At 48.9% G+C, this 25,292-nt stretch overlaps 8 protein-coding genes across 8 annotated transcripts; 6 read left to right on the forward strand and 2 right to left on the reverse strand.

Moving 5' to 3' along the window:
• Window positions 1-2,788: 2,788 nt before the first annotated feature.
• K452DRAFT_203225 (uncharacterized protein) lies at window positions 2,789-3,166 on the forward strand (the record flags this gene model as incomplete). The annotated part of the gene is made up of 1 exon (XM_033536066.1): window positions 2,789-3,166. A coding segment is annotated over one exon (378 nt), but the record flags the coding sequence as incomplete, so codon positions are not given.
• Window positions 3,167-4,674: 1,508 nt separating this feature from the next.
• K452DRAFT_293163 (uncharacterized protein) lies at window positions 4,675-5,244 on the forward strand. The gene has a single exon (XM_033541512.1). The coding sequence runs from the start codon at window positions 4,691-4,693 to the stop codon at window positions 4,844-4,846; it is 156 nt and encodes a 51-aa protein (XP_033391228.1). The 5' UTR covers window positions 4,675-4,690; the 3' UTR covers window positions 4,847-5,244.
• Window positions 5,245-5,479: 235 nt separating this feature from the next.
• K452DRAFT_293164 (uncharacterized protein) lies at window positions 5,480-6,951 on the forward strand. Its single transcript, XM_033541513.1, has 2 exons — window positions 5,480-5,715; window positions 5,808-6,951. Exons 1-2 carry the CDS (start codon window positions 5,529-5,531, stop codon window positions 6,839-6,841), a joined length of 1,221 nt encoding a protein of 406 aa, XP_033391229.1. The 5' UTR covers window positions 5,480-5,528; the 3' UTR covers window positions 6,842-6,951.
• A 3,085-nt stretch (window positions 6,952-10,036) lies between these two features.
• On the forward strand, window positions 10,037-12,505 carry K452DRAFT_313931 (uncharacterized protein; the record flags this gene model as incomplete). Its single annotated transcript, XM_033543709.1, has 2 exons — window positions 10,037-11,096; window positions 11,145-12,505. The coding sequence occupies 2 exons, from the start codon at window positions 10,037-10,039 to the stop codon at window positions 12,503-12,505; spliced, it is 2,421 nt and encodes an 806-aa protein (XP_033391230.1).
• An 838-nt stretch (window positions 12,506-13,343) lies between these two features.
• K452DRAFT_239251 (uncharacterized protein) lies at window positions 13,344-13,961 on the forward strand (the record flags this gene model as incomplete). The annotated part of the gene is made up of 1 exon (XM_033537711.1): window positions 13,344-13,961. A coding segment is annotated over one exon (618 nt), but the record flags the coding sequence as incomplete, so codon positions are not given.
• Window positions 13,962-16,504: 2,543 nt separating this feature from the next.
• On the reverse strand, window positions 16,505-18,964 carry K452DRAFT_363126 (uncharacterized protein; the record flags this gene model as incomplete). Its single annotated transcript, XM_033546555.1, has 1 exon — window positions 16,505-18,964. One exon carries the CDS (start codon window positions 18,962-18,964, stop codon window positions 16,505-16,507), a length of 2,460 nt encoding a protein of 819 aa, XP_033391232.1.
• A 2,116-nt stretch (window positions 18,965-21,080) lies between these two features.
• Window positions 21,081-22,566, reverse strand: K452DRAFT_323020 (uncharacterized protein; the record flags this gene model as incomplete). Its single annotated transcript, XM_033544587.1, has 3 exons — window positions 21,081-21,106; window positions 21,153-21,923; window positions 21,975-22,566. 3 exons carry the CDS (start codon window positions 22,564-22,566, stop codon window positions 21,081-21,083), a joined length of 1,389 nt encoding a protein of 462 aa, XP_033391233.1.
• A 990-nt stretch (window positions 22,567-23,556) lies between these two features.
• K452DRAFT_239254 (uncharacterized protein) lies at window positions 23,557-25,038 on the forward strand (the record flags this gene model as incomplete). Its single annotated transcript, XM_033537712.1, has 1 exon — window positions 23,557-25,038. The coding sequence occupies one exon, from the start codon at window positions 23,557-23,559 to the stop codon at window positions 25,036-25,038; it is 1,482 nt and encodes a 493-aa protein (XP_033391234.1).
• Window positions 25,039-25,292: the final 254 nt, after the last annotated feature.

Below are 25,292 nucleotides of genomic sequence, written 5' to 3' on the forward strand. Positions count from 1 at the left end.
AGGATCTTAAAGAGAAAACGTGTTCTTTTAGATAGCAGCATATATACCTCCATAGGTAGTAGTAATTTAGGAGGACAAGCGGCGTCCAACTCCTCACGCCCAGCTTCACACTAAACGTGAAACCCAAATCAGGTCACCAATCACCTGCTCGTCTGAGCGCTAAGTATTAGTCATCACGTCCGGCATAGGCGCTGTTGGGAAGGCTTGACGAGGGCTGGGATTTTGGATTGAGGAAAGGAATTAGCCAGGGTCTGAAGATGCAACTGAATACGCTATGGATTGGGGATGTATCACTTCATCTGCTAGAGACGTCAGTCCGCGTCAAAGTTACAACGAATGGAATGTGAATCGGACCAACCAGTATACACTTTCAAGAGTACACCAATTTATTACCATTCGAGCATACCATGCGTCCAGCGCGAAGTGACAGCCCCGGTTAATCGCGCGAAATATTGGTGATTTCAGGCGCGGGAGAATTCGTCGTCACTGTTTGCAACCCGCATGGCAACAGACCGAGCCATAAAGTCTATGGCTAGGTGGCATCGCCGAAACGAACCAGGCGAGTAACGAGCGCGAGACGAAGGACAAGCTTTGCTTACGCCGACCGCAGAAGCCGTTAGAGAGATAGGACGATAATGCCGCGGTATAGATATACGTGCGCAGGAGAAGCACGAGTGTAGAGGTTTCGCGTAGCCTTGTTGTTTCACGGGCACGCAGGCATCGAGGCTACATCTGCTCGCTTCTGCCTGAGGTTTCTATATTGTGTTGCACAGAAAGCTCGAGGCGGCGGCAGCCACTCCCGGCGGGCGGCACCAACGATCCTCTTCTACAATGTACGCTTTCTGCTAGCGAGATGACTCCTAACGGAGAACGGCGCTAATCTCTTCTTTTTCTTTGATTTCCAATATAGGCTCCCATCACAACTTTGGAGCAGAGGTAGGAATCCAATTTTGGACGAGCTTGCCAATTGCTGTTTGCTGAACGCCGATTGAGATCAGATGCACGAAATGCGCACCCATTTCTCTCCGCTTGCAAGCACGCCGCACCCAAGCCGGTAACATGAGAGGAAGCTCGATCAGCCTACCTAGTGGGCACTGTCACACGTTATGTTTAAGTCTTCCCATGCTCTTCAGGCTTAATACAGCTCGACCCAGGCCCGTGCACGCCCACCCCCCGCCGCCTATAAAGCCACCCCCGCCCACCTCTCCCTCCGCTCCCAGCCACAACACCATCACACAGACAAAACCAGCAATCAACCCTGGCACGACAACGACAACGACGCCCGCACCACTCCATCCAGCCAAGCAGGGCTCTTACTCATCCTCGGACCCGTCACGCAGGCCAGCTCGCCAGCTCCTACCCGCGCCGAACGCCGCACACGCTGGCCTTTGCAGGAAGGACTGGGGTCTGTAGGGATGGAGGGGCAACTCGACGCGCTACGTCTCTACGCTCGTCCGGTGCAGCTCCCTTGCCGCCGTTTGGCGGTCTCAGGCTCTCGGTGCGGCCTTTGGCTAGGGTTTGGGCTGTCCTGTCCGTTTATCAGTGCCTCTTTGTTTGCTGTGCTAGATCTTTGTCTGGCTGGCGTGCTGGCTTGTTGCAGCGTTTGTTATCGTCATTTTCCCTTTCGAGAGTTAAGGCTGCTCGTCGCGACGCGACAAAAGCCTGGGTGGGTGGGCATATCGTCCATGTCGGCACTTCTGTCGTCGCGCGGACGGGCTAATGCATTTGTTCTCTAGGCTTTTGCATTGCTTTGATTGCTGACAACGTGCCCGTATAGGTTGCTGGCGCGAACTCACGATGTCGGAGGATGACGATGACGTTTTCGGTTAAGTGATGATACCACCGATACCGCCGATCTACCCGGAGGATGTTGAAGAGATTGTAAAGAGGCGCCTTGCCAGGTCTTAATGCTGAGTTTGGTGATGGTGGGGAATGAATGGTGGGGCCGGGTAGTGAGGGATGTAAGCGCGATGAAGAAGAGCGACTCGCTTGGGAGGGGCTGTGTCTTGCAAAGTCTAGAAGTGGCGTTGTGCGTACAGTTTTTTTGATTGGTAGGATTTATCATCTGCATCTCGGCGTCAGCCACCAGGAGGAGCTGAGCTCTGGCCTCATCTGCTCAGAGTGCGAACACGGACAGATTCAATTATGCAAACCACTGTATCACGTAGTGCAAACGCTTACAGGCGAGGCGCTGATCACTTAGCGGGACAGAGTATCCACATGGCGTAGTAAAAGCAGGGTTGTGGCTGCAGAAAACACCAATGAATCCGAGTCACTGCCTCAAACTCTGTCGTCGCTGCGACGCATATTCCTTTTCGGGCGCGTACATGGATACGAGTTACATGCAATCCGCTTCAGCTGTAACTCAGCTCAGTTCAGCTCTAAACTACTCCAGCCCCAGTACGTGTCACTTCAAAAGCTTTGCCAGTGTTCCATGTCGTTGAAGCCCTTTTAATATTCAATAACCAAGCGATAGTCAACCTCGAAACCGACGAATACCCACAATGCTGCGATATGTTGTACGTGGAACTGCTCAGTTCCTGTGGTACTATATCGACGCACTCTTGCGGGCCATTGCTGGTACTCTTGCGGTAAACCTTTGACGTTATCAGAAAAACTTTCTCGCTCTTTGACTGAATGTACACAGGAGTTTTTCCTCCCTCCTTTTCAACACAAGCGCCTCCGAAAAGTCGATGAGTTCTTCAGGCTCGTCACTATCCAACCCGCGGAAAATAACTTCCTCATCCACTGCACAGTGAAGGAAGTGGATCCCAAAACAAAACCCATATACGAGGCTTTATCATACACTTGGCATATCGACAGAGACTATGAGGCACCCACCCCAGGAAGGATGCGGACAATCATTTGCAACGGCAAAACACTTAAAGTCCATCAGAATCTTTATAATGCCCTGCTACAACTACGTCAGCACAACCGAGGGCATCCGTTCTGGATTGACGCAATATGTATCGACCAGGGAGACGGCGGATGCAACAGTGAGAAACGGCGGGCCAAGATAAAATCTGAAAAGAGCGCTCAGGTTAACATAATGGGTACTATATTTGGCTCCGCTCAAGCAGTCGTAGTATGGCTGGGAAGGTCATCAGCTCTAACCTATATGGCTACCAAACTCATCCAACCTTTATTCAACAATAAAAAGAAGGAAACATTGCGGAAAGCATTTAACACGATCATTGATCACGGGGGAGTGTCAGAAAAACTAATCTCTTTTGCCATGTTAGCACCTGTGCTCTTCGGCTTGCTTCTCATCACTGGAAGAGGATTCTTTGAGCGAGTATGGACATTACAAGAGGTAGTTTTATCGAAAGACATTGTATTTCTGCTTGGAACCTCTGCGATCCCTATACTTGAGTTGGGAGAAAGGTGGGCTTATGCGGATACCGCATACAGAAACAGTGTGACAGTCGCCGGTGCTGATTATCTCGGGAGTAGCGGCAGGTTTGGTGATACAATCAGGCAGCTCAGCGGGAAAGTTATGCAAGCTGTGTGTGGACTTCAGTTGGCGTACAACGTTCGCAGGGAGTTCTTGTATGGCAATCGCTGCGATCTGCATCGGGCCATTGAGGAAATTCGCATGCGAAAAACGACAAAGCCACAGGATAGATTTTTTTCCGTCCTCTCAATCTCCACCACACAGCTCCCCAAAGACAGGATAAGGAGCGAAGCAGACTACGCAAAGCCAATCATCGATGTTTACGCGGAGTGCGCTAAACAACTCCTCGAAGGTTCTACCGGGATTTACTTATTATCCCTAGTTGGCCAACTTCGCTACGGATACACTCATCATCCTGCGTTCCCATATACTCCTACTAAACATTTGGTAGAAAATGCCAATCTCATCCCGGAACTCCCGTCATGGATCCCGGACCTTAATGCAGAAATCCGGCTGAGACCATTTCGGGAATTGCGAGTAGGAGAGCCATTCAAAGCAGCTGATTCTGAAACCATTGAATTCAGCTTCGGCCGTGCTGGAAGGTCATAGAAGGTCAAGGCTGCTATACTGGACCGCATCCGCGATAATTATATAGGTGATTGCACCGACACCCCGCACAAGAACATTTCTTGGAGATTTTTTTTACTCCCTGTGGTTTTGGGGTGTGAATGTAAACCCGGAAAATTGAAGTTATATCACCCGATAAAAGAGCCCATCATATCCGCTTTCCGGAAGACGTTAGTGGCTGGTGAAGACTCTTTAGTTAGCTGGCGGCACGGCCCAATCGTAATGGCCGAAGAGGAGTTTACGGAGTGGATTGCTAGAAGAATTGATAAGACGCTATTCTATGGGCCTTACGCTTCTGGACTTATATTGGCAGAAAAAGACGTCCTATTCAAACCTGAAGAGCTGACCGCCAACATTCTTTTACTTCGAAAAAGATTTGGTGGTACCAGCGCGGAAATTGGGAAGGGAAAATGGATATGTAAAATCATTCGAAAATTCGCTTCCATGTTCGACGATGAAAAGCACCGTTTTCGCGAAAGAATTGAAAAGAGATACTACCAAATGCGCTAATAAGGATCTAGGTTCGATGTTACTATGAACGAGATATTAAATCCCCCTTACTACCGAGAGATGTTCGAATCACTTTACCTTTACAGGCGACTGTTCCTTACAAGGAAAGGCTATATGGGCACTGGACCTTGGACGATTCAAAAAAGTGATGTGGTTATGATGATTGCGGGAGCGTACGTGCCTTACATAGTGAGGCTATTATATAAAGGAAGAAATACCTGGGAGCTGATTGGGGAAACCTACTGTTACGGCTTCATGTTAGGGGAAGCGCTGAAACTACTAGACCTGAAGTGGGAGACTATGGAGATCGTGTAAAGGCTGAAAAAATGGGTATATCAACGTTGAGATTCACCGATCGGCCGTCCGACCAGGCGCGGACGGTGAGTAATAAAGTTTAGGGGATGTAGCTGTGATCTATCGAACGGACAACGAACGGATCGTGCGGATTTATAATTTTGGTTGGCGGTTGTGGTCGTGCTCTGAAGTGACTTTCTATTGCAGTACCGATGACCTCATAGATCAGCGGACGTGCGGTGGGGCGGCGGGAAGGCGGGATCTACTGTACCTACATAAAAGATTGAGGCTGCACGGCCTTTTGCTAGCCGGGTTTTCCGCGCGCAAAAATGTTCTAAGGCTCTTTCATAATGCGCGTTCGCGCCAAACAAAAAAAAAAAAAGCTCAATCGCTTTTGCGTAAGAAATACCTCCTACGAGCGCACGTGATCTATTGACGAAGAAGTCTTTTTTTCGCCTTTGCCGCCCTTCTCTTCGACCCAACCCTCCGACAATGCTGAAATGTAGGCTTTTACTCAAGAATCCATTGTACTATTTCAGTTCCCCAGTACGTCGCTTCTTATCGCCAAATCACGTGAGTGACATGCGTGCATATGCATGTAAGATTCTGGATTTCCGAGCGGCGCGACGAGCGCTTATCTTTTATTCCACCTCAGGTTATTTCCCCTTCCTCGCACCCGCTCATGCCACCGTACGCTCTCATTATGGCTCCGCTTGACCAGCTTCTTCGCCGTGACTTCAACCCCGGTATTTCCTCGGGCGAGTTCTCCGATCAGTGGAAACGTCCAAGCGACATCTTTTCAACACTACTCATTCTTGGTGGAGATGTTATCGGGCGTGCTCTCGCGCAGCTCACCGGCTCTCGAGTGACGCCGGTGGCATTTTCATTTGGTACCTACTCAACCAGCTCCATGCCAGCCTTCCAAGACGCCTGTGCCGTTTGCAGTGATTCCGTGGCTAAGCATTTCTTCTCATGCTTTTAGGATGGGTCGCCTATGCCGTTGCAGCCGTTGTATCTGCTGTTGGCGAGAACAAGCTGATGCCTGCTCCCGATTGCGGATGCAAAGTCATCAATGGCAGCTCAGGCTACGTTCGCGACAACACGAGCTGGATCATAGGTCGTATTGTGCGCGACTTTGAATACTGGATGGACGGCGGCATCTCCGAGGGCCCTATTCATAAGAAGATGGAAGACATGTTGTTAAAGAGATGGAGAGAAGACAAAAGCAAGAAGGAAAAGAAGAAGGCCGGATCAGGTAAGGACGTGCCGAGGCCATCAAGGGCAGGCCTCTGCGTATCCATATACAAGGCAGAACCAGCAACACCGGGATGCCCAGGCTATGACCTGATATACTTCGCCGGCTTCGCAACTTGTGTAGTCCAGCTAGGCATCGCGGCTATACCGTGCGCCGTATATGGAGACTGGGGTATTTTGTTGATCACCACGTCTGGGATTATTCTTTCATTTATCACTGGCAGCCTTAGCCAATGGTCTAAAGAGAAATGGGCGTGCCGACAGAACTCTGGAAAAAAGACCATTCTTACCAGGGGAAATGGCAGCCAGCATGCTATCGTGGTATTAGGCAATGGCAAAGGGCTCGATCTCGAGGATTTAGCTGCAGGACCCGCCAACGCTGACGCAGTTGCCTCATATACCACCAGAAACACTATGGTTGTTCTTGCCGCGCTCTGGATCCTCTTACTTATCACTGCCTCTGGGATTCAACAGAATACATGGTTTCTCCTCGCAGTAGGTGGCATCGGAATGTTACAGAACATTTTTGCCGCAGGGTGGAAGCGATCTCCTAAGGAATTTGGAATACCGTTCACTTTTGAGAAGGTAATCGGAGAGCCCAAGGTCATGGAAACGCTTTTCGCAGTCGAGAAAGACTATCCGGGGGTTGGTCGCAGTATGCTCGATACATTCTTTCCTGGTAAATTGCGCCCTGACGAGGAGCAAAGGTGGGCGGAATTTAAAAATGTCGAGAAAGGCCCGATATCTCCAAAAACTATTTAATGCGTTCAATCCGCGCGTTCGCTTACAGATCCAACAATCTTCGCTTTCGAGTGTTACAATGAGAATGTTTAGATACTACCTCTCTGCTGGGAATCAAGGTCACCTCTGCCTGTACGACTTTTTCAATGAGAAAGTGATTACATTATACAATTATTATCCTTTGGCGTAGCGTCCCAAGCCACATTGACTTGTTGAGGTATGGCCCTGTAAAGTCTCCTACTCGCCTATAAGTTCCAGTTGAAGGATCATCCAGAACAAGTAAAATTCCACGAAGAGTTTGACTAGTGTCCTCCACCAAGGCGACAAAAAACCTCACATGTAGTCTCTGAAGCCGGTTCAAGAGCATCAGGTACCGCAATCCCGATTTCACCCTTCTCTGACTGGCCTTCCATGGTTTGGGCTTTGATTCTTGATACTTCGAACACTTCGCACTCCTCCGGGTCCCAAAGTACCTTCCGGACAATCGTATCGAGGACTAGGATCCCACGCTCTACATTGCCGTAAAGGTTTTCCTTTTGTGTCAGCGTTGCCTCGCAACGGCTAACCGTGCAAATCCAATTTTTCTTGCCGTGAACTAGCTCATACTCTCCTTCTATCTCCCCATCAACCGCAGCCCATGACCATGACGGACCTCGATACCTGCTGGGCCTGGGATATCTGTTGCTCATATTTTTTTCTCCATGAAAGGCACCTAAGAAGATCATACGCCCACAGTCCGGCGATATATGTATCCGTTTACCAGAAAAGATAGAATTGTTTGGCTACTCCGGCAATGGCAAGAAGTCGATCTCGTGGCTTTGTAAGAGAGCGTCGAGTATATAGCCTAAGAATATTGTGCCAGGCGCGACGCATTTCCTCATCCGTGCCCTTTGCATAGATGCTCGCTGGCGCTGTAGAGGGCTCGCTGGCGCCGTAGAGGTGAACATGCAGTCTGGAAGCCTTGGGAAGCCATCATCGGCAGACATGAATCTTGGAGAATTGTTGATGTTCTTCTGGATGCTTCTACACCCGTACTGAACGGTATGACTTGTGAATGTTATCGTTCGCGTTGAAAGAACACGTTCCTCTAAGCACCAGGCTCGCTCGTTCACCGGTTGGGAACTAACCGTGCCCGGGTCCCCCACAAACATGGTCCCAGTGCCACCGCTGGGGCAAATGAAAGGAAGAGTGCTGGGTGTATGGGTCAACCACCTATCTTGGAGAAACCCGTCGCTGACCTTGGTCGACGACGCTGCTACAATAGTGAGAAATGCGTTCCCAAATATTGATTGCATTCGAGGAATCTCAATTTGCTTGTCTGTTTTGTCATCTTGGATGATGCAAAATGCGTCAACCCATAAATAGCGTTGTTCGAGGCTCCTAGTTACTTTAATTGCGTCGCTAATTGTCTTCGGGATTTTTCTGGTGTCAATGTATTTGGTGTATTCTTTCAAGTTTTTTGTGGTAGTGCATGAGGCTGTCGCTCTCCCCATACATGGCTGAGGGCAACGTATTCTGCCTTATGCGTACCGTCGTGAATGAGGAGCCGTGGGCCGCTGGGACCATCGCAGTCGATTACCCGAGTTGGTAGCAATTCATCTTTTGGTAGTGGACAATGACCGTGATGCAAACAGTCGTCGATACAGCGCCGGGCTAGTTCATAGGTTTCCAAGGAATCTAATTTTGGGAGAACCTCGCGTGCGGATATGAATGGCGACGCGTTGTCATCTTTTGCCGAGGATTAGTCCAGAAAGATGACAGCAATTTCTTCAAATGTACATACCTTCATTGGCGTAAACGGGGTACCTGGGCGTCCAGGACTTTTCAATAACAAGTTGCAGTTCCAGTAGTGACTTCGTCGATATCATAAAGCGCACGAGAACATTGAAAGTTTCATCTGGCGGGGGGGGATCTTTCGTCTTTTTCTTGTGTTGATAGTAGAATTCGACCTCCTCTGCTATGAGGTCGCACCATTCACACATGTAATTGATCGAGTGTTGCATCTGCTTCCATGATGGCGTTGTGTATGAGAACCCTGGGCCTGTTGTAGATCGATCTGGGGATAAGCGGGCTTCCCATGCGGCGAGAAAAGACTCGTTCGCAAAAACAGTTTGCCAACAACTGTCACAAACCAACTTCTTGATCTTTGGATCCATCCAAGAGAGTTGAAAGAAGTGAGTAAGATCTTCAGCTTTACAATTAGCTCTCAACGCCGAGGACAAAAGGCGCTGCTGCGGACTCGGAGAAAGTGGGACGCGAGTAAGGGCGAAAGTTCTTTAATGGGGCGGGCAATCACGCACACACTCCTCTTTGTACAAGTAAAATTGTACAATAGATAGACATTGCATGTGTGGGCTCGCTATGCCTTTTCAGGTATGAGATCTTGACGATTAGTTACTTAAACAACTGAAGAACAAAACCACCCTGCCCACATCTTCGCACGGTCGTCACAGGGATGAACAGTACCGAGGATGTGGCATGTGACAGCCCACACACTACACAGTCCACAGCCACAAAGAAAATTCTTGCGAAAAACCTCACCCAATTGACTGTCGTATAATCCCTGCACCGAATTTTCAATGACACTGCCACCTTACTTACTGAACGCAACTTGCCTGCCTGGTACCAAATTACGTCAGTGCGCTGCTTTCCCGCAACAACACCACCTCTCTCGCCTTAAATCTTCCTTCATTCCCTTCTACCGTCCAAGATGGGCGCTTAAGGAGTAAAGAGCCAGTAAACAGTTCCGCAAGATATCTTGAAAAGCGAGTCCTATCGTCTTTGTCGTAACACGTCCATCCCCATTGCCTTTGTCCTCTAGTATTGTAGAGTTTTCCGGACAAGAAGTTTATTTTCACCACTTTTTTGGGGTATGTGTATGTGTCCCTTGAACTGTGCGCTTCTTGTCGTTCGTTTACGCGCGCGACGGATCGTGCGGACTTTGGTTGTCTGGTGCTTAGCGCCCGGTTTCCGTGTCCTCTGACTTCCCTTGCAGGGTCTTGGTCGTCGTGCGGCACTTTCGTCTACGGGGCTTGTTGGTCTTGAGATTGTTTGTCCTGCCCGAACCTGCGGCTCCCAAGGTCTCAAAGCCCTTGTCTCTTTGGGTACGTAACATAGTGTTATTTTTAAGCGCGCTGCGTGCCTTACTCTTGCACTCTTATCTGTTCTTCTAAAACTACTTAAGGGTATTCCGCGGGTGGCCAATTTCTCTTTATCATGCAATACCAGCACGCCTACCACCTTGAAGACGGCCGTCCAGAATTTATTCCCTTCACAGTGCCGCGACTTGGGAAATTCGACTTCTCCGAATTTTGGGAGTTCCCGGCTCGGGCGGGCTGGTGCGTGCACCGCCTCGACCGCCACTGTCATAAAAGCCGCTGTCCGCCTGGAGTCTGTGTGGCGGTCAACACAGGGCAACCCCATTGTTACGGCCTGAATACACCCAGTATATCTAGAGTAGGTGGCGGCAATGCTACATGCTCTATGAAATTGGCATTTTTGCAGACGTGGCTTTTCTTTGGAGCGCTTGCGGAGGCTCATGCCGTCTGTAACCTCCCGATCATCCCCGACGATTTCTCTGCAGACGTCTTTGACACAGCTCGTCGAAACGGTCTCCCTATGCGGCTTTACTTTGCTTCGAAAGAATCGGGCCACGCAGGAAGTAGGGCATTAAAAGAGAAGTTGTATGCGATCATCAGGCAAATCCAACTTATGATCACTAGAGCCTCGGACTGGGAAGATGAGCATGACTATACTCTGACTCAGTGTGAAGTCCTTTTCTCTATCCAGATACTCCTCCGCATGCTCTCTCTCGCCCTTCTCTGTCACTCTCGTAGTCCTTTTCTTGACCTGGAAGACGACCTGAGCCTCTCTGTTGCGGATCCGGTAGCGGACTGGAAACCAGAGGGTCAGATGAGCATGATGAAATTCACAGCCAACCGCTTGCTCGAGAAAGGCTGGTGTAGAAGTGAACTGTGGCAAATCCTACAGAGCTTCGATGTCTCGACTGCTGCCTACTATCTGGACCGTCCTTATGCGATTCAAGGCCATGACAGCTGCACCGATACAACCTGCACGGCGTACCAGATCAACGAAAGCTCATATAGCACCCTCCACATTGACAGCAGCTGCAGCTGTGCTTTTATCTCCGTCAAACCTGCTGAACTGCGAGACGTTCTTGCAAGAAACGCAATCCCTAAAATCGCCATTACGGACGACTTGCAACTTTCAATTGTTGACGAGGACGGGCTCGTCTACATTGCCTTTAGCCACGTCTGTAAGAGTTTCCCGTGGTCCTCTTTTGTTCGGTTCTAACATATCATAGGGGCCGACGGGCTGGGCAACCCTTCCCAAAATGCGCTCCCAAGCTGCCACATCCGCCGTCTGCGAGACTTAGCCGTGGACCTATGCAGCAAATTTGAGCTGGTGGAGAAGCGCAAACCCATGAGGGTAGCCATCTGGATGGACACGCTCTGCATCCCAGTCGCCCCGGAGCTGAAAGAATACCGAAAGTTGGCCATCAGGCTGTTGGCACAAACCTACGCGGAAGCTAGGGGTGTACTCGTCATCGATCGTGAATTGTGTCGCTTTGAATCTGGCAATGCATCCATCCTTGAACTGAGCATTAGGCTTATGTGCAGTGGGTGGCTCAAGCGGCTCTGGACGCTCCAGGAAGCGTCGCTCACGGGCCAGGAAGCAGCAAACGAAAGGCCTGGTGGTGCTCTATACATTCAGATGGCAGAAGGACCTGCTCATTGGCATGGACATGCTAAACGCTTCATGTACAAACCTTTCAGCACCAGTAGGCCGACTCCTCGCAAACCCTCCCCACTTGCGGTCTCGGTTCAAGAAGCGAAAACGGACCTTGTATACGGAATGCATCTGCTGACAGCCATGGAAGACCGACTGCCGTCAGTTCGCACCATACAAGAGCCGCGCTTCGACACGAGGTTCCAAAAGATCGTGGCTGCAGTGCAGAACCGCTCCACGAGCAAACCCGAGGATGAGCCCATCTGCATGGCATCGCTACTGGCACTTGATTTGAAGCAGATACTAAGCGCGAAAGGTGTCGACGAACGCATGATGAAGTTTTATCGACTGCTCCACGAGATCCCAACTGCCATAGTCTTCGCAGAATTCGGGTTACCGGACTTTCTTTCCAGGAATATCACTAGCGCCCCGTATCGGTGGGCTCCTAGGTCACTATTGTCGCTGGATCGGCCCATGGAGATCAATATCGCGCTATCCGCAATGAGGTTTGCGGATCCTCCCTTGCCTTTGCTCGGGAAATGTGAGGACGACGGACTCCACATCGAGCACCCCGGTTTCCTCTTCGAGGACATGGGACCCGTCACTTTTGCGCGCGAGACCGCGCTCCTCGATACAGGTGAAGGGAGCCTATACCGGTTGTCGCTGGCCTTGTCTGATAGCTCACCACTGACCATCGGCCCCGTGGAGCGTTGTGCATTGATTTTCAAGACTGATATCTGTTCCGATGTCGCGATCGTGGCTCTAGAATCTGAGAGGGTTCTAGAAGCCGGGATGTGCTTCTGCGTAGCAATCCTCGGCCACGGTACGGTGACGCCCCAATCTGCAAGCGAGCTTTCTGGGAGAGACGGAAGCACAGGGCTACAAGCTTTACGCGGATGTTCTACTAAGAGGGATCAGCAATGGTGTATCACTTGACTTCATGGCGTTACAAACCCCAAATAGTACGCATATTTACCCGAACCTTTCTTTGGTGTGCAATACTTCTTTCCAGAATGAGCATAGTAGCACCCTCCGAAGCACTATAACACAAACCCTGCAAACATTTGTTCGGTTCTGCAAAACGTTTGATACCTACTGGCTTCGACCAAGCCAGAGTTCTATGCAAGGTCAGTAGAACTTAGTATCATCGTCCTTGACAGGAGTTGCGCGTGTTGTGAAAGAATCTCTGCGATCGTACTGATTCCTCTCTCAAATTGCTTGAACTAATCTTCCAAAATTAGTGTATACCCTCTTATACCGTACGAAACCCATATTAAATTGCTCCCTGGAGGATTTCAAAAGGTCGGTCGTACTTCTCGAGAAAATCGGCACACTTCCAACGGCGGCTTCGGAATGAGTTCTGGATGCTATCAGCGAGGAAGCCGATCACGGGGCGGCCGAGCGCTTATAAAACATTATGTGTAACACACTAGCCGATGTGTGGCTACACGTGTCCGTTAGATCCGATATGTAGTCGGGTATCAGCCCCACATGCTCCATATACAGTAACACGCTAAAATAAAATTAGGCAGCAGCAGGCGTACTACATATTGTATGCACATCTTCCCCACACCCGCTTTACGCTCTATGCTAGGGTTCAGAAAGTCGCCGATTGTTATAAATGGACCAGACTACTTTTACTAGTTTGTTTCCCAACCACATAAGAGCGCTTATCGTCTTTAGAAGTCTTAAACAATCGCCCTACGCCCATGCAATACCCTCGCATAAATCAAATCAAGGCTCAGGGTGATACTCTCTAAAAATTTCCTAAAGAATGAGCTCGTGTTCAGATGAGATCTCTGATTCTCCAGAGTTGGCCGTAGAGCCAAAACTTATTTTTTCCTCTGGTTTTGCCAATATCAGAGACACCGTCGTTGACCCGAGTCCTACAGCTACTGCGGGTCGCCTCCGACTCGTAGACATGGGCACTTTTTTGAATGATCGCCGCCTCGATATTTACGAATACCACTCCAGCCTGAGCTGTAGTGCCTACGTCGTTGTGTCTTACGTCTGGAAAGGCAATCTGCTTGTTGCAGATCCGTCCAGACCTTCGTATTGGGTCGAAGAGCTTGGCGCTTTCTCCGTCAAAGGCGCTGAGGATGGTGACCCTATCAGTCTTGACGTCCTCCACCACATATGCTCTGCTGCACTTTCATGCCAGTACAGCGGGTCGCACCTCTGGCTCGATCGCCTCTGCATTGTCCAGACATCCAAGAAAGACAAGGCATGGCAGATCAGAGAGATGTTCGATATCTACAAGCGCTGTAAGATCTGCTGCGTACTGCCTGGAGGTATGCAGCGGTTGGTCAGTCTTGAAGAAGAGACCACATGGATCGAGCGGGCATGGACGCTCCAGGAGGTGATCGTCCCGTATAGATCTATCGTCCTTTTCCTTGCAGATGAGGACCGACTCGAGCAGCTGGAGCTAGTGATGGAGCAAGCAATAATACCGTCTTGCATCACTGAGCTCTTCTCAGGACTTTCTGCATACGGTGAGCTTCGCCCTCTACTGAAACTAGCCTTGGCATCCAGCGACTTTCCCATCAGCGTCTTTGGCCGCAAGCGAGCACCTATCGCGGCGCTTTATGGCGCCATCGTCCTCCAAGTCTCGCATTCTTACGTTGAGAAGGAAATGAAGGAACAGATGATATGGCGCTGCGCCTTGATGAGAACTTCATCCCGCCCCGTAGACATGGTCTTCAGCATCATGGGCCTACTCTCCGTTGACCTGGACCCGGTTCATTTCGATAAAAATGATCGCCTGAAGGCTGCCATCGCCTTGGCCAACAAGAAGATATCTTATGTGGGGTCGAAGGCAAGCTGGCTAACAACTGCTTACCAGCTCGAACCATGTCGCCAGATCTCTTCCTTCCCATTGCTTCCGGATACCAGCGTCAACGGCAAAGCTATCTATACCGACGCCGAATACTCAAGCTGTGGTCTGCCGTCAAACGCATCCGGAAAGCTTGTGGCGGGCGTTGTAGATGAACTTTGTGATATTAATCACTACCTAATAGGGCTTCCAGAGGGAACGATGGACGAAGACGGCTACTTAACGTTCTGTGTCAAGGCCGTGAGACTTTCTCCTGTAGTCGTTGCTGTGACGACAGCGCACTCTGGTGAAAATGTAGAAGATACCTATGTTAACGCTGAGGATGGTTCGGTGTGGCAGGAATCCGATAACGCGAAGCGAACGACAGGGTCCTCGATTTCCAACACTATGGCTGTCTTTCTAGGCAAGCAGGTAGGTATAGGTGCCTTGACGTCCCTAGACACACCTGATAGCGATAGTGATGACGACTCGCGGGACTGGCGTGAGCGTTTGGGCCGGAGACGACTTCTGGAAATTGCGCTGCTCATACAAGAGCACGGACTAGGGAAGTTCCACAGAGTGTCCTATCTGAAACTTCCCGATGGGTTCAACGAGGTATTTAAAGAATCGCGGAACATGACTGCTTCGATTGGTGGACCGGAAAAGATAGCTGGCGGCTAAGACGTTCGATTTATAGAGAAAGTAATTATCTCCGGCATTATTGAGTTCATCCCGAGTGGAGCTGGCGACATAGACACATACTGCCAATCGTGCCCCTTGAACACGGTATAGAGATCCTAACAAAGAGTTATAGGGTTTCTCGGGGTTTAATTCGGTGTGACATGGATGGTAGTATAAACTTCCCGCGCAAGATGTAGTCGTTCAAATATTCATAAATTATAAAATTCTAAGTCTTGAAATCTAGTAAACTTACAACGCAAAAGATGCATGGCATTATTTACTAAATAAATAAATGTATCAAACTGAATATTTCGATAAAGGATAATTATCATAAGTAATAGTTATGTATTAAAAACTAGTTCCTACCAGAAGCCCTATACTTCGAGAATAATTTATATACTTAAACATCTATTATTCCAGAATAAAAACTAGAAGCTAATAGAGTACGCATAGTAGAATCTTATTATCGAGCTTTTAGATATATTAGAAGAAGTGGCTAAAGGACCGATATATTTGAAGTAGTCATTATAAAATTTTCCTCTGTAGCCCGTGAGCCACTGAAAGGCCTTACTTTTGCCAGCTTTACCATACCCGTTCGAAAGAATCACCTTATTTCTCCTAATTTCTGGCGACTAAACTTTTCTGCCGCTTAAACTTAGTAGGACGACAGCAAACAAGAGGGTGTTCAGGCAGCTATCTCTTTCCTCCTCTCAAGTCTAAATCAGCTCAAAACCCACAAAATTCATCGGCTCTTAACTATCTACGTACCCACCGCGCTACCAATAAAGCGGGCATCGTTGGTTCTTTTCGTCAAGGACGCACCGTGCGGGCAGCTCCTTGTCCGCACACTATTTTGCGACGAGTGCGGCGCAGGCGAAAGCCTTGGGCTCCCACGTCGCTGGTTATGATTTGTGCAGGATTCGCTCCGTATCATGCGATCAGGTACCGCATGGCGTATTTATGAAGGATCCGTTTCGCCGACCGTCGGATGGTAGCTGAGGAACGTGCCTTGCGGGCCCGGCGACGAGCTTGTCATCTAAGACTCGTGGCAGTACGAGGAGCATCCAGAAGAAAGTCTTCTACTGAAGGAAGCGGCAGAACCTGAAGTCAACGAACAGACAAAACCTAAAGCCGGCAAAATGGCGCCATACTACCACCATGAAACGGTGCGCATTGGGAATGCTATCTATGGTGTCTGAACACACTGGAACGGAGCAGGTCTGGATTTAAGCAGATCTGAGTATGATTCTTGGAATTCAAAGGACACCAAAGAATTTGCCGAGCTGAAGTCTGACGGTTATAAAACAAAATAAATTCCCACTATAACGAGGCTGTCTAAATCTTCAATGAGTTGAGTAGTAGCGAAATCGGAGTCATGAGGTGATAGAAGGGTAGACTTAGGGTTTAAAGTCTTCAAGATGCTGAAAACCCACTAGCTCTCCCTATGTAATAACCCACTTCCGGTATTCCAAGTCTTGAAACCCAAAAAGCAAGTGACCCTTGTACTTATCATGAACATATTGCTCCGCCTCAAATGAGTACTGGAAAGGACATAGTTTTCGCAGGCTCGACAAATCGTGCTGGTCCCGAAAATCATCTAGCCGACGCAAAATAGCGACGCCCACCTTTTCAACAAATTTTGCTTCTGTAGACTCCTCTTTCATCACTACCAGATATCCAAGGTCCGCGGAAGATGTCGCCCTTTCATGATTATTTGAAGAGTATACATCCACAAACAAAACCGCAACTTGACCATCTCCGTAGAACTGATGGGGTACAATATAGCAGTTTTTTTCAGAATAGTATCCTTTTGTCTTCAGAGGGTGATCATAGTAAATCTGATATTCGGACCAGAACCCATCTTGGTCCTTAACAGAGAAGGTTCTGCCAAGGCGGCAATGCCCGCAGTTGATGACGGTTGCTCTTGATTCCAGTATTAGTCCGTTATCAGTTCGGGTTAACGACTTGCTGGACCAGTTGCTATCGAGTATTACTGGAATATCCGGTGTTTCCGGTGCTTCATGGTCTCGAGAGAGCAAAAGTGACTGAGGGGCCCAGCCTAGCCCTTGCGTATCCAGCTTTGGCCCACTGTACTGCAAGACATCTCCAGGTATTTCTTTGAGCTGCTTCCAAAAGGCCTGCATCCTGTTCTTCGGATTTTTTTCGTCCAAGATTTTTGCTAAATCGAGCTCTAAAAGCGTCCCAAGGCATATCGCCTCGTCCGTTGACACTGATGTAGTGCGACAGTTCATGGCGTTTATGACGGACGCAAGTTGGTTGGCTTTGCTCTCAGTGATTTTTCGAAAGTGTCGCAAGTTGTTATATTGCCGAATCAACCGGCCACCTAGAGTGCAGTACATCCCCATTCCCAATGAAGATGAAAAGGGCTTTATAAGAGCATCGAGATCATGTGCTTTGTCTGCGAAGTGGAAGTAGACAGTCGGTGGGAGAGCTCCTTCTTGGTATGTCCACAGACGAGAGTTCCAAGCACATGAGAACACGCGCATTAAAATCTCATAGTTAGGGATATCTCCGCTGGAAGTTGAGAGAAGCCAAGAGTCAAGAACGAGGGCGGCTTTACAGTCTTGATACGTTCGTCTCATTTTCTTGATTGCGAGCCTTTTCGCCGCCTTTTGTTCCAGGCTCGGAGCTCCTTGGAATTGAGGGACACAAATCGTATCCAACCATAGTAGTACAGTATTGGAAGCCTTGCCGACTAGATTGCGGACCATTGTACTTAGTCGTTTGAGTTGGCAATGCGGCAGTGAGTTGTCGCGGACATTTCCAAGCCCATCAGACCAAACGTGAGATATCGCCACGTAAGAAGAATCCCCGTCCCAGGGCACTAAGTGAATTTTATCTGAGATGTCGTTCTCATCAATAGATAGGATAAGAGGAATTGTTTCGTTTTCCAGGATGCTGCAAAGTTCCCCAGTGTCGGCCGACACGTCGTGACAACCATGACAACCTTTTACATGGGCCGTGCTATACGTGTTTTTTTCTAGTACCCTGTGCACGCAAGTATACGACGTACATAGCGACTGGTAGTCAGGAGGCTGGCAAACACGTCGACCAGCTTGGTGGCTTCGAATTCTTATAACGTTGTGTGTCTGTGAAGGGCCTGGACGAGCAAGCTCATACGCGAATAAAAGCCCGCAGACGTTAAATCGCGCGAACATGAATGATACCTCAAAAGGACACCATCCAGTTTCCCTTAGAATTCTCCAGAAGAAGCTGTCGCCGAGGGCCGCACCGGTTTTTGAACCTTGGATCTCCTGGACCAATTTCATACGTCCTTCGTACTGTTCCCTCGAGCTCATTTGTGTCGTGCGATCAATATAAGCGTATGAGAGCGCATCCGGGAGCAATTCGGTTAATATAAGCATGCTTGCAGAGATTCTGGAATCAAGAGCGATCGACATTTGACCCTGTCGGATAGCATGTGATAAGTGTAGTACTTGCTCAGGATCCGGAGGATAAACATGGTTCTTAATGTTTCCGAATTCCTTGGCCACGGCGAATATTATCAGATCAATCCCTTTTGCCATCTGGGTGATTCCGTGAAAGTTGCGAGCATTTTCAAGTAATTCCATGAGGCGACGAGTGGTCAGGAACGGGATTTCATTCCCTGGTACCCAAACTGCGAAGTCTCGAAGCACGTCGACATGGCAGCTGAGAACTGTTTGCAAGGTCCCAAAATAGAGCCAGCGCTGTATAAATGCCTGGAAATGTTCTGGTGGGTTTTGAAACAGTCTCATCCATTCTCGGTAAGGTCGAGGTGTCCAGTCTTGACTTTCTGGATAATTCATGATATCTCCGTAACCGTCGTAATTTTGGAGGCTGAGCAGAGGGACTTTAAGCCGTTCCCGAACCGGATGAGCTGGCTTTGGGATGTGATCCATTGTGGCTGGAAGAGGTATGATTGAATAATGTCGGATTAAAAATTCAAAGAGAGGAATGCGAAGATAGAAAGGAGGACGGGTTTCCTTCGGTAGATGCCAGGGGGCAGCTTTGTTGAGCGACAGCAAACATTAAATGAGAAAGAAAGAAATTTAAATATCAAACCTAGATGCAGGCAACAGCCGAAAATGTTGTCTTGTCTTTTCGTGGGGTGGCGGAGCAGTAGAGACTGGCCCACATATGTGGCTGCGCAATGTGATTGCCTGCGAAGGTGGACTATCGGAGAATACTAAAAACGCCACCAAGATTGCGTGGCTAGTTCACAGCCAATACAATGAAAGCTGAATCCTAGATAATCGCGCATTGCTACCTATTCGAATACACGGGGTTCACTTAAAGAGATCAGCATTACTTCCAACCAAAATGCCAATGCCGGAGCCACGCAAAGTAGCGAGACGAAAAGTCCGAGTGCCACGTTTGCATTCATGCAAAAAGTGAGATGTTCTCGGGCTGACGAGTTCCTTTTTTGTTGCGCGAATATTCCTCCTACGTGATGCACTCCAATTGCGAATATCGAGGCGGACTAGCGCAAGGCTAAATGCGATTTCTTGAGTACCGGTCAGGGCCCTGTAAGCCCTGCGTGATATTGGTTGGCTAAGTATGAGCCACAAACCAGAGGGAGAAAAATAGAATGCTTAAGGCTCCCGGCTCTACCTCAGCCGTGGACAGGAGATAAGCATGCAGGTACTCGTGGAAACTGTTAATTCCCCATAGGTATACCCATAATACAGCTAGCCCTCATGCAATGTAACAGCAGACCCGGCATTGTGGTACCCACTACGAGACCTTTTCGGTTGACCAGTGGAGTTTTCTTGGCAGCCTTGTTGAGCTTGTTAGAAGCAGAATCCTGGTTTCTCAATTAGAGCCCAAAAACAATTCCCTCTCTTTTACGAATCTCTTTTGCGCCATGTCTGCTTGCAGCAAAGATGTAGCGCGTATGCTAATGCACCGTAAAAGTATTCAGCTGAACATGGGATAATGAAAACAAACGTGGCGATCCGGGAATACCACAAATAGAATGCTACGAAACTGAAACGGTTATAGCAATATAGTAGTTATACGAGGCCCTTAGAAGGTTATCTTGATAGAAACAGTGTAAATAGAATACTGACCCTAATACCTACTGCCTACGTAAAGGTATGATGAGCGTAGCTGAAAACTTAGCTAATAAGAGACTACTAAACTGTTATCGAAATCCTAAGAGAAGTGGTTCCTGGTGCTATGAGCAAAAGACCAGTATGGAACGTAGCGCTAAAGAAATTTTAGTAAAGAAACTGTGGTAAAGAAACTGAGATCTCTTATTACCTGTAAAGCTGCACATGCAAGAATCCCGTATGAGAAGGTAAGTCTAGGGAAGGCGGGTAGATGTACTCTCTTGTATGTAAGCAACATCCTTAAAATGAAGCTAAAGAAAGGAATATTGTTACGAGAACGATCTTGTAGAGGAACAAGGCATGGATCTAATTAATAAATACTTATAACGTTAAGTTAGAAACTCTGTTTGAGAATGTCTTACCAAATTGAACATATAACTCCTGTACTTATACTACCATATCCGGAAACGATCGGTATCTTGTATCGCCGCGGACTCTAGGTTGTTATACCTTGTTTGCCTTATCTTTGATCCTTCGATCGGTTCGTACACTATTAATCCGTTTTGGTAGAGTATCTTGACCCTTCGCGCACCCTCTTCAAGTCTAATCCCGGGGCCATTAAACTCGGGAAGGATCCCAGTCGGGACTTTGGAACCAGGAGATACAAGGACAAGGTCTCTTCCGGGATTGTTTTCGAAAACAGCCCCAAAAACCAAATTTCGACCAAAGACGTGCATCTTTGTACGTGCATTCGAATTGACGGTGTCTGCGCCAATTCTATCAGGCAAATGGTGCCGAGCGAGAAGCGCAAGAAAGCTGAACTCGTAGATCTGAACGTGCACGGGAACGAAATGGTCCCTTGCCCACTCCACGGCTGATAGAGGGATGCTGCAGGTGACTACAGCAGTCATCATGGATAGAGTTTCCTGTTCCTCCTGGCTCATCGGCCTTTTAAGCAGCCCTATCACTTCCTGCGCTGGCGAGCATGAACTGTTGTCTTTTATCTTCCCAAACATGAGAGAGAGCAATTTCATACATCGACCGCTGATTTCAGTTGGTGTAGCATTTGGCTCCTTGACTTCGCTCACATCGGCTGACGCCCAGTCTTCGGGAGAGGAGCCATGTTTGTCAAACTCACCACTGGAACGGCTGCCATTCCATGCCGTTTCAGCAACTCGCATAGAGCTTTCAATGAGTCCGAGAATTTCACCGTCATATTGGCTACTGTTTGTGCAAACCGGAGTAACGAAGGCCTCGGTGACGAAATGATACTGGTGGACAGTTTGTTTCCAGCCAATTAGTTTGAGAAAATCCCCCAAGCAACACGGAATAGGCTGATCTGGGCTAGGGCCCCATGCTTTGTTCGGATCGCCGGAGAAATCTTTTCCAGTTGTCATTGAAGCCAAAATCTTAGGTCCAAATCCATGACCAGCACGCCAGGACTGTTCGTACAAATCCAAGAACAGATCGTTGAACCCCATCTTTGCAACGCTAACGGGGACATGATACCAGTCAAATCGCGTCATTGTAGCGAGGAAATAGTCTCGAACCCTGGTGGTGGCTCGAGGGGAAGTGCGGAACATAGTCACAAAGTGGCCAGAGAAGATGTCCTCATGTTCGGTTGGTTGGCGTCTTGGCCATTTTGCGATGCCGTTGGAGAGGTACGCCTTCGTGAGTATTTCCGCTGCAGGAATCACAGAGTCCCGGAAGGCGGTGTCGAGGTAATCAAGTGCCCAAGCGATACGCTGCGCGGTTGCTTGAGATCTATGGGGATTAATGATCTCTCCCTGGCATATTTGAGGCGGACCTTAACAATTAATAAGGAGATTTAGCTAAGGATAGCTCGTGGCAAACTTACGATCATTTATTGGAACAAATTGAACGGTTCCAGAGAGCAAAATCTCCTGCAGAGTCCAAAGACGTTGTAGATATGATTCTTCGCACACGTAGTTTGCATGGCTCTCGGCTACGTGTTCCTGAAGCTGGCTCAATGCAGAACCTGTCTGTAGCTTTTCAGCCAGGCATATGCAGCAGCCGTAGATACCGTCATTCTCCTTCACTGCAATGGTTTTCTCAGCATCACGGAAAATAGCCGGGATAGCTTTGATAGTTGCTATCTTCTCATCCTTATCTGTCTGGTTGATTGTCAAGATGTCCATCCAAAACGGTGCACCTCCTACCAGTTCGGGCAGTCTTTCGTTGATGAACTCGACTTTCCTTGCTGATGCCTGAATGGTGAAATCCAAGCAGTTCACCTCACACCACTGTGTGTCTGCACCCCAAACATGCGAGATCGCAATGAAGCTTAGCTCTTTTGTATGCGCCCGTATATATTTCAATCGACCGTTCTCGAACTTTGCAAATCGGACGGAAGGGTTGATTCTGGTGGAGTCGACTTCAGACAGATTCTGCTGATGGACCGGAGTATTGCTTCGAGGGAGTGTGGACATGTTTCTGGACAGTGGATAAAATTAACGAATTGCTATCCTATATGGTGTAGCAAATCACTGAAAGGTTTTCTTTTGACTGGATGTTGAATGCCTTGTAAGGCTCAATCGGAACGTGGCTTGATCTCATTCGTGGGAACGTCGGTTAGTTAGAATTATCAAAGTATAGTGGCCATCCAATAAGAAGCGACAGCCTACTGGTATATGGTGGATCAGATCGCACACCACTCGTATTTATGCATGTCAGACGAGCGTCGGCACTTCTTGCGCCGAAGGCTTTGTTTCAGCCTCACATATTGTACAAATCTCACGCCCCACAACTGAGCCCAAACGCGTCAAAGCACTACAAATCCTTTCTTCAAACCCGAACTTTATGAGAATTGAGTAAAATAGAAATATTTTATGTCTTCACCAGCAATGGCGACTCTCTTCGATGCGCCAAGATGGCTTGGCTTCAAACATGATGGATATCCTCTAGCATCGAATCTGGATGACTACCTTTCCATCAGATCTACAAACAAGTCTTCATGGCCATCTGCAGCTATATACCAGTCTCTCTTAACGCTTGGAGTGCTCGAAGTTGTCACCAAAACACAAGTAACTGAGGCCGATATGATTATTAAGGATGCCGAAAACATCATGATAATGACTCACGCCAGTCTGCCGCTCATACTGCGACGTTGCTTCGATCAAATGGCTGCCGCTAGCGATGACGGAAAACGCGAGTACTCGGCCAACATAAACAGAACCCTCAACCAGATGATGAGGCTTCTCCATACGCTGATTGACCTGCGGATATTCAGTCATCCTATTGCAGGACACTGGCAACCATCAATCTTGATGGGGATAGCTACTATCGGAGAGGCAGTTACCGTAGCCAGAAATGGGCTTTATTCCGCACGTACGCATGTGCAGAATTTGGCTCCACTGAGTGGCCCGGGCCCGAATTCTTGGAATTTTATTCTGCACCTTTACCGAGACCAGCTGGACGGAATGGCCAACAAGAATGGATGGTGTCCCTCCACTATTGGATACCTCATAGATTCTGCCACATTGACAAGTATTGTTTCTGCCGTTCAGAAGAGGGCGTTCGATTCGAAGAGCCACACCGGCTGTAGAATTGAGAGGTGCGAAGCAAGCATCATCGACCCAGAACAGTATGAGGCAAAGCACACTGATCCTGGATGCAACTGCGAATGGATAAGGCCACCGCTCGCAGACGTTAAAACCCTCATTAGCCAGAATTACGTGCCGGTCATTACCTTCCAAGACCTTAGCCCGTGGGAACAACCATCTTTTTCCGTGGACAGCTTTCGCAACAAAGCCTATATTGCTATCTCTCATGTCTGGTCCGACGGTTTAGGCAGCACAACCGAGAAAGGGCTCCCCTTATGCCAGGTTCGCCGGCTCTCAAATCTGGCCACAGAACTCATACCCGGAGGAGCTTTTTGGATAGACTCTCTTTGCGTGCCATCCGAGAAGGGGCCAAGACGAAGCGCAATCGGCCTAATGGCATTGACATATTCAGATGCACAAAAGGTCCTCATCCTGGATGAAAGCATACAAAGATTGCCGTTCTCCGCTCCAGTCGAAGACCGTCTCCTTTGTGCCCTGTCGTCAGGCTGGATGCGACGACTCTGGACCCTCCAGGAGGGCGCTCTATCCCGCGAGTTACTTTTCCGCTTCCAGGACGTCTCGATGCCAGCTCCAGAGCTCATCTCGCGGGTCGGGCAGCTCGCACTGAGCTCGGTGTTAAGCGGCCTGTCGAGTGTCATCTACAGGATTTTGAAGAAGAAGCAAAATGACAGTTACTTCAGCATCGGCGACGTCGCACGCGCTCTGCGGTGGCGCACCACAAGCCGGCCATCTGATGAGACGCTGGCAATCGCAAGCCTGCTGGGCATAGACCCGTTGGCGCTGCTCGCAGAAGATAAGAGCGAGCGGCGGTTTGCGAAGCTGCTCGAGGCGGTGGGCGCCGTGCCTCGTAACATTCTCTTTGCGAGCGGTGCAAAAATGACGGAACCCGGGCTGCGTTGGGCGCCGCGGACTTTTATGACAGCGCGAGGTGGCTTGAGCCTGACGATCAACGAAACTGAGGCCTGTGTTTCGCCGCGTGGTCTTGTCGCCGAGTATGCTTCTTATGTATTTGACGCCCGCGAGCTGGGCGCGGAACGGTTCTGGCACATCTCGCTCCCGAAGGAAGACGCGATGCTGAGGATTGCCGACGCCTTCGAGCAGGAGGGTACGTTCCGCTGCAACGTTCTTTTGTTCCCTCACCATCTGGCCACTGGTGAAGCGCTTGCGGCGGTAGGCGCTGTAAGCGTACCCGAAAACCTTACTGAGGCAATGGATAGCGAAAATGTACTGCATTGTGTGTATCAAAGACGACTGATAGCCAGGAGGGTACTGCTTGGCCACGGCGAAAATATGCTATCGGCTAAATGGAAAGGAATCGTTAAGATCTGCATTGGCTGACTTGATAGGAGTTCCTTAAAATCGGGGAGAATAGCTGGGCTTTTGTTTGCTGTTTAGATACTTTTCTTGCGATTTCGGGTTCCAGAATGTTCCTAGATAGTATCTACTTTGTTCACTTGATACTCTCCCATAGACACCTGGAAAACTACCAAACAATAATCCAGGGTGCGATATCGTCCAGTCCGGCCCGGACGGTGGGCGGGACGGATAGCCCGCCGTCCCCACGGCCCACTCGTTCATTCGGACGGTGAAGT

Source organism: Aplosporella prunicola (genome assembly GCF_010093885.1).
Source record: "Aplosporella prunicola CBS 121167 unplaced genomic scaffold K452scaffold_103, whole genome shotgun sequence".
NCBI classification, from domain to species: Eukaryota; Fungi; Ascomycota; class Dothideomycetes; order Botryosphaeriales; family Aplosporellaceae; genus Aplosporella; species Aplosporella prunicola.

Bases quoted from the DNA above. Each gene is read 5' to 3' on its own strand.
- K452DRAFT_293163 (XM_033541512.1), top strand. From the start codon at position 4,691: ATGATTGCGGGAGCGTACGTGCCTTACATAGTGAGGCTATTATATAAA.
- K452DRAFT_293164 (XM_033541513.1), top strand. From the start codon at position 5,529: ATGGCTCCGCTTGACCAGCTTCTTCGCCGTGACTTCAACCCCGGTATT. The intron at 5,716-5,807 runs GTACCTACTCAA...TCATGCTTTTAG, and splicing joins GCCGGTGGCATTTTCATTTG to GATGGGTCGCCTATGCCGTT.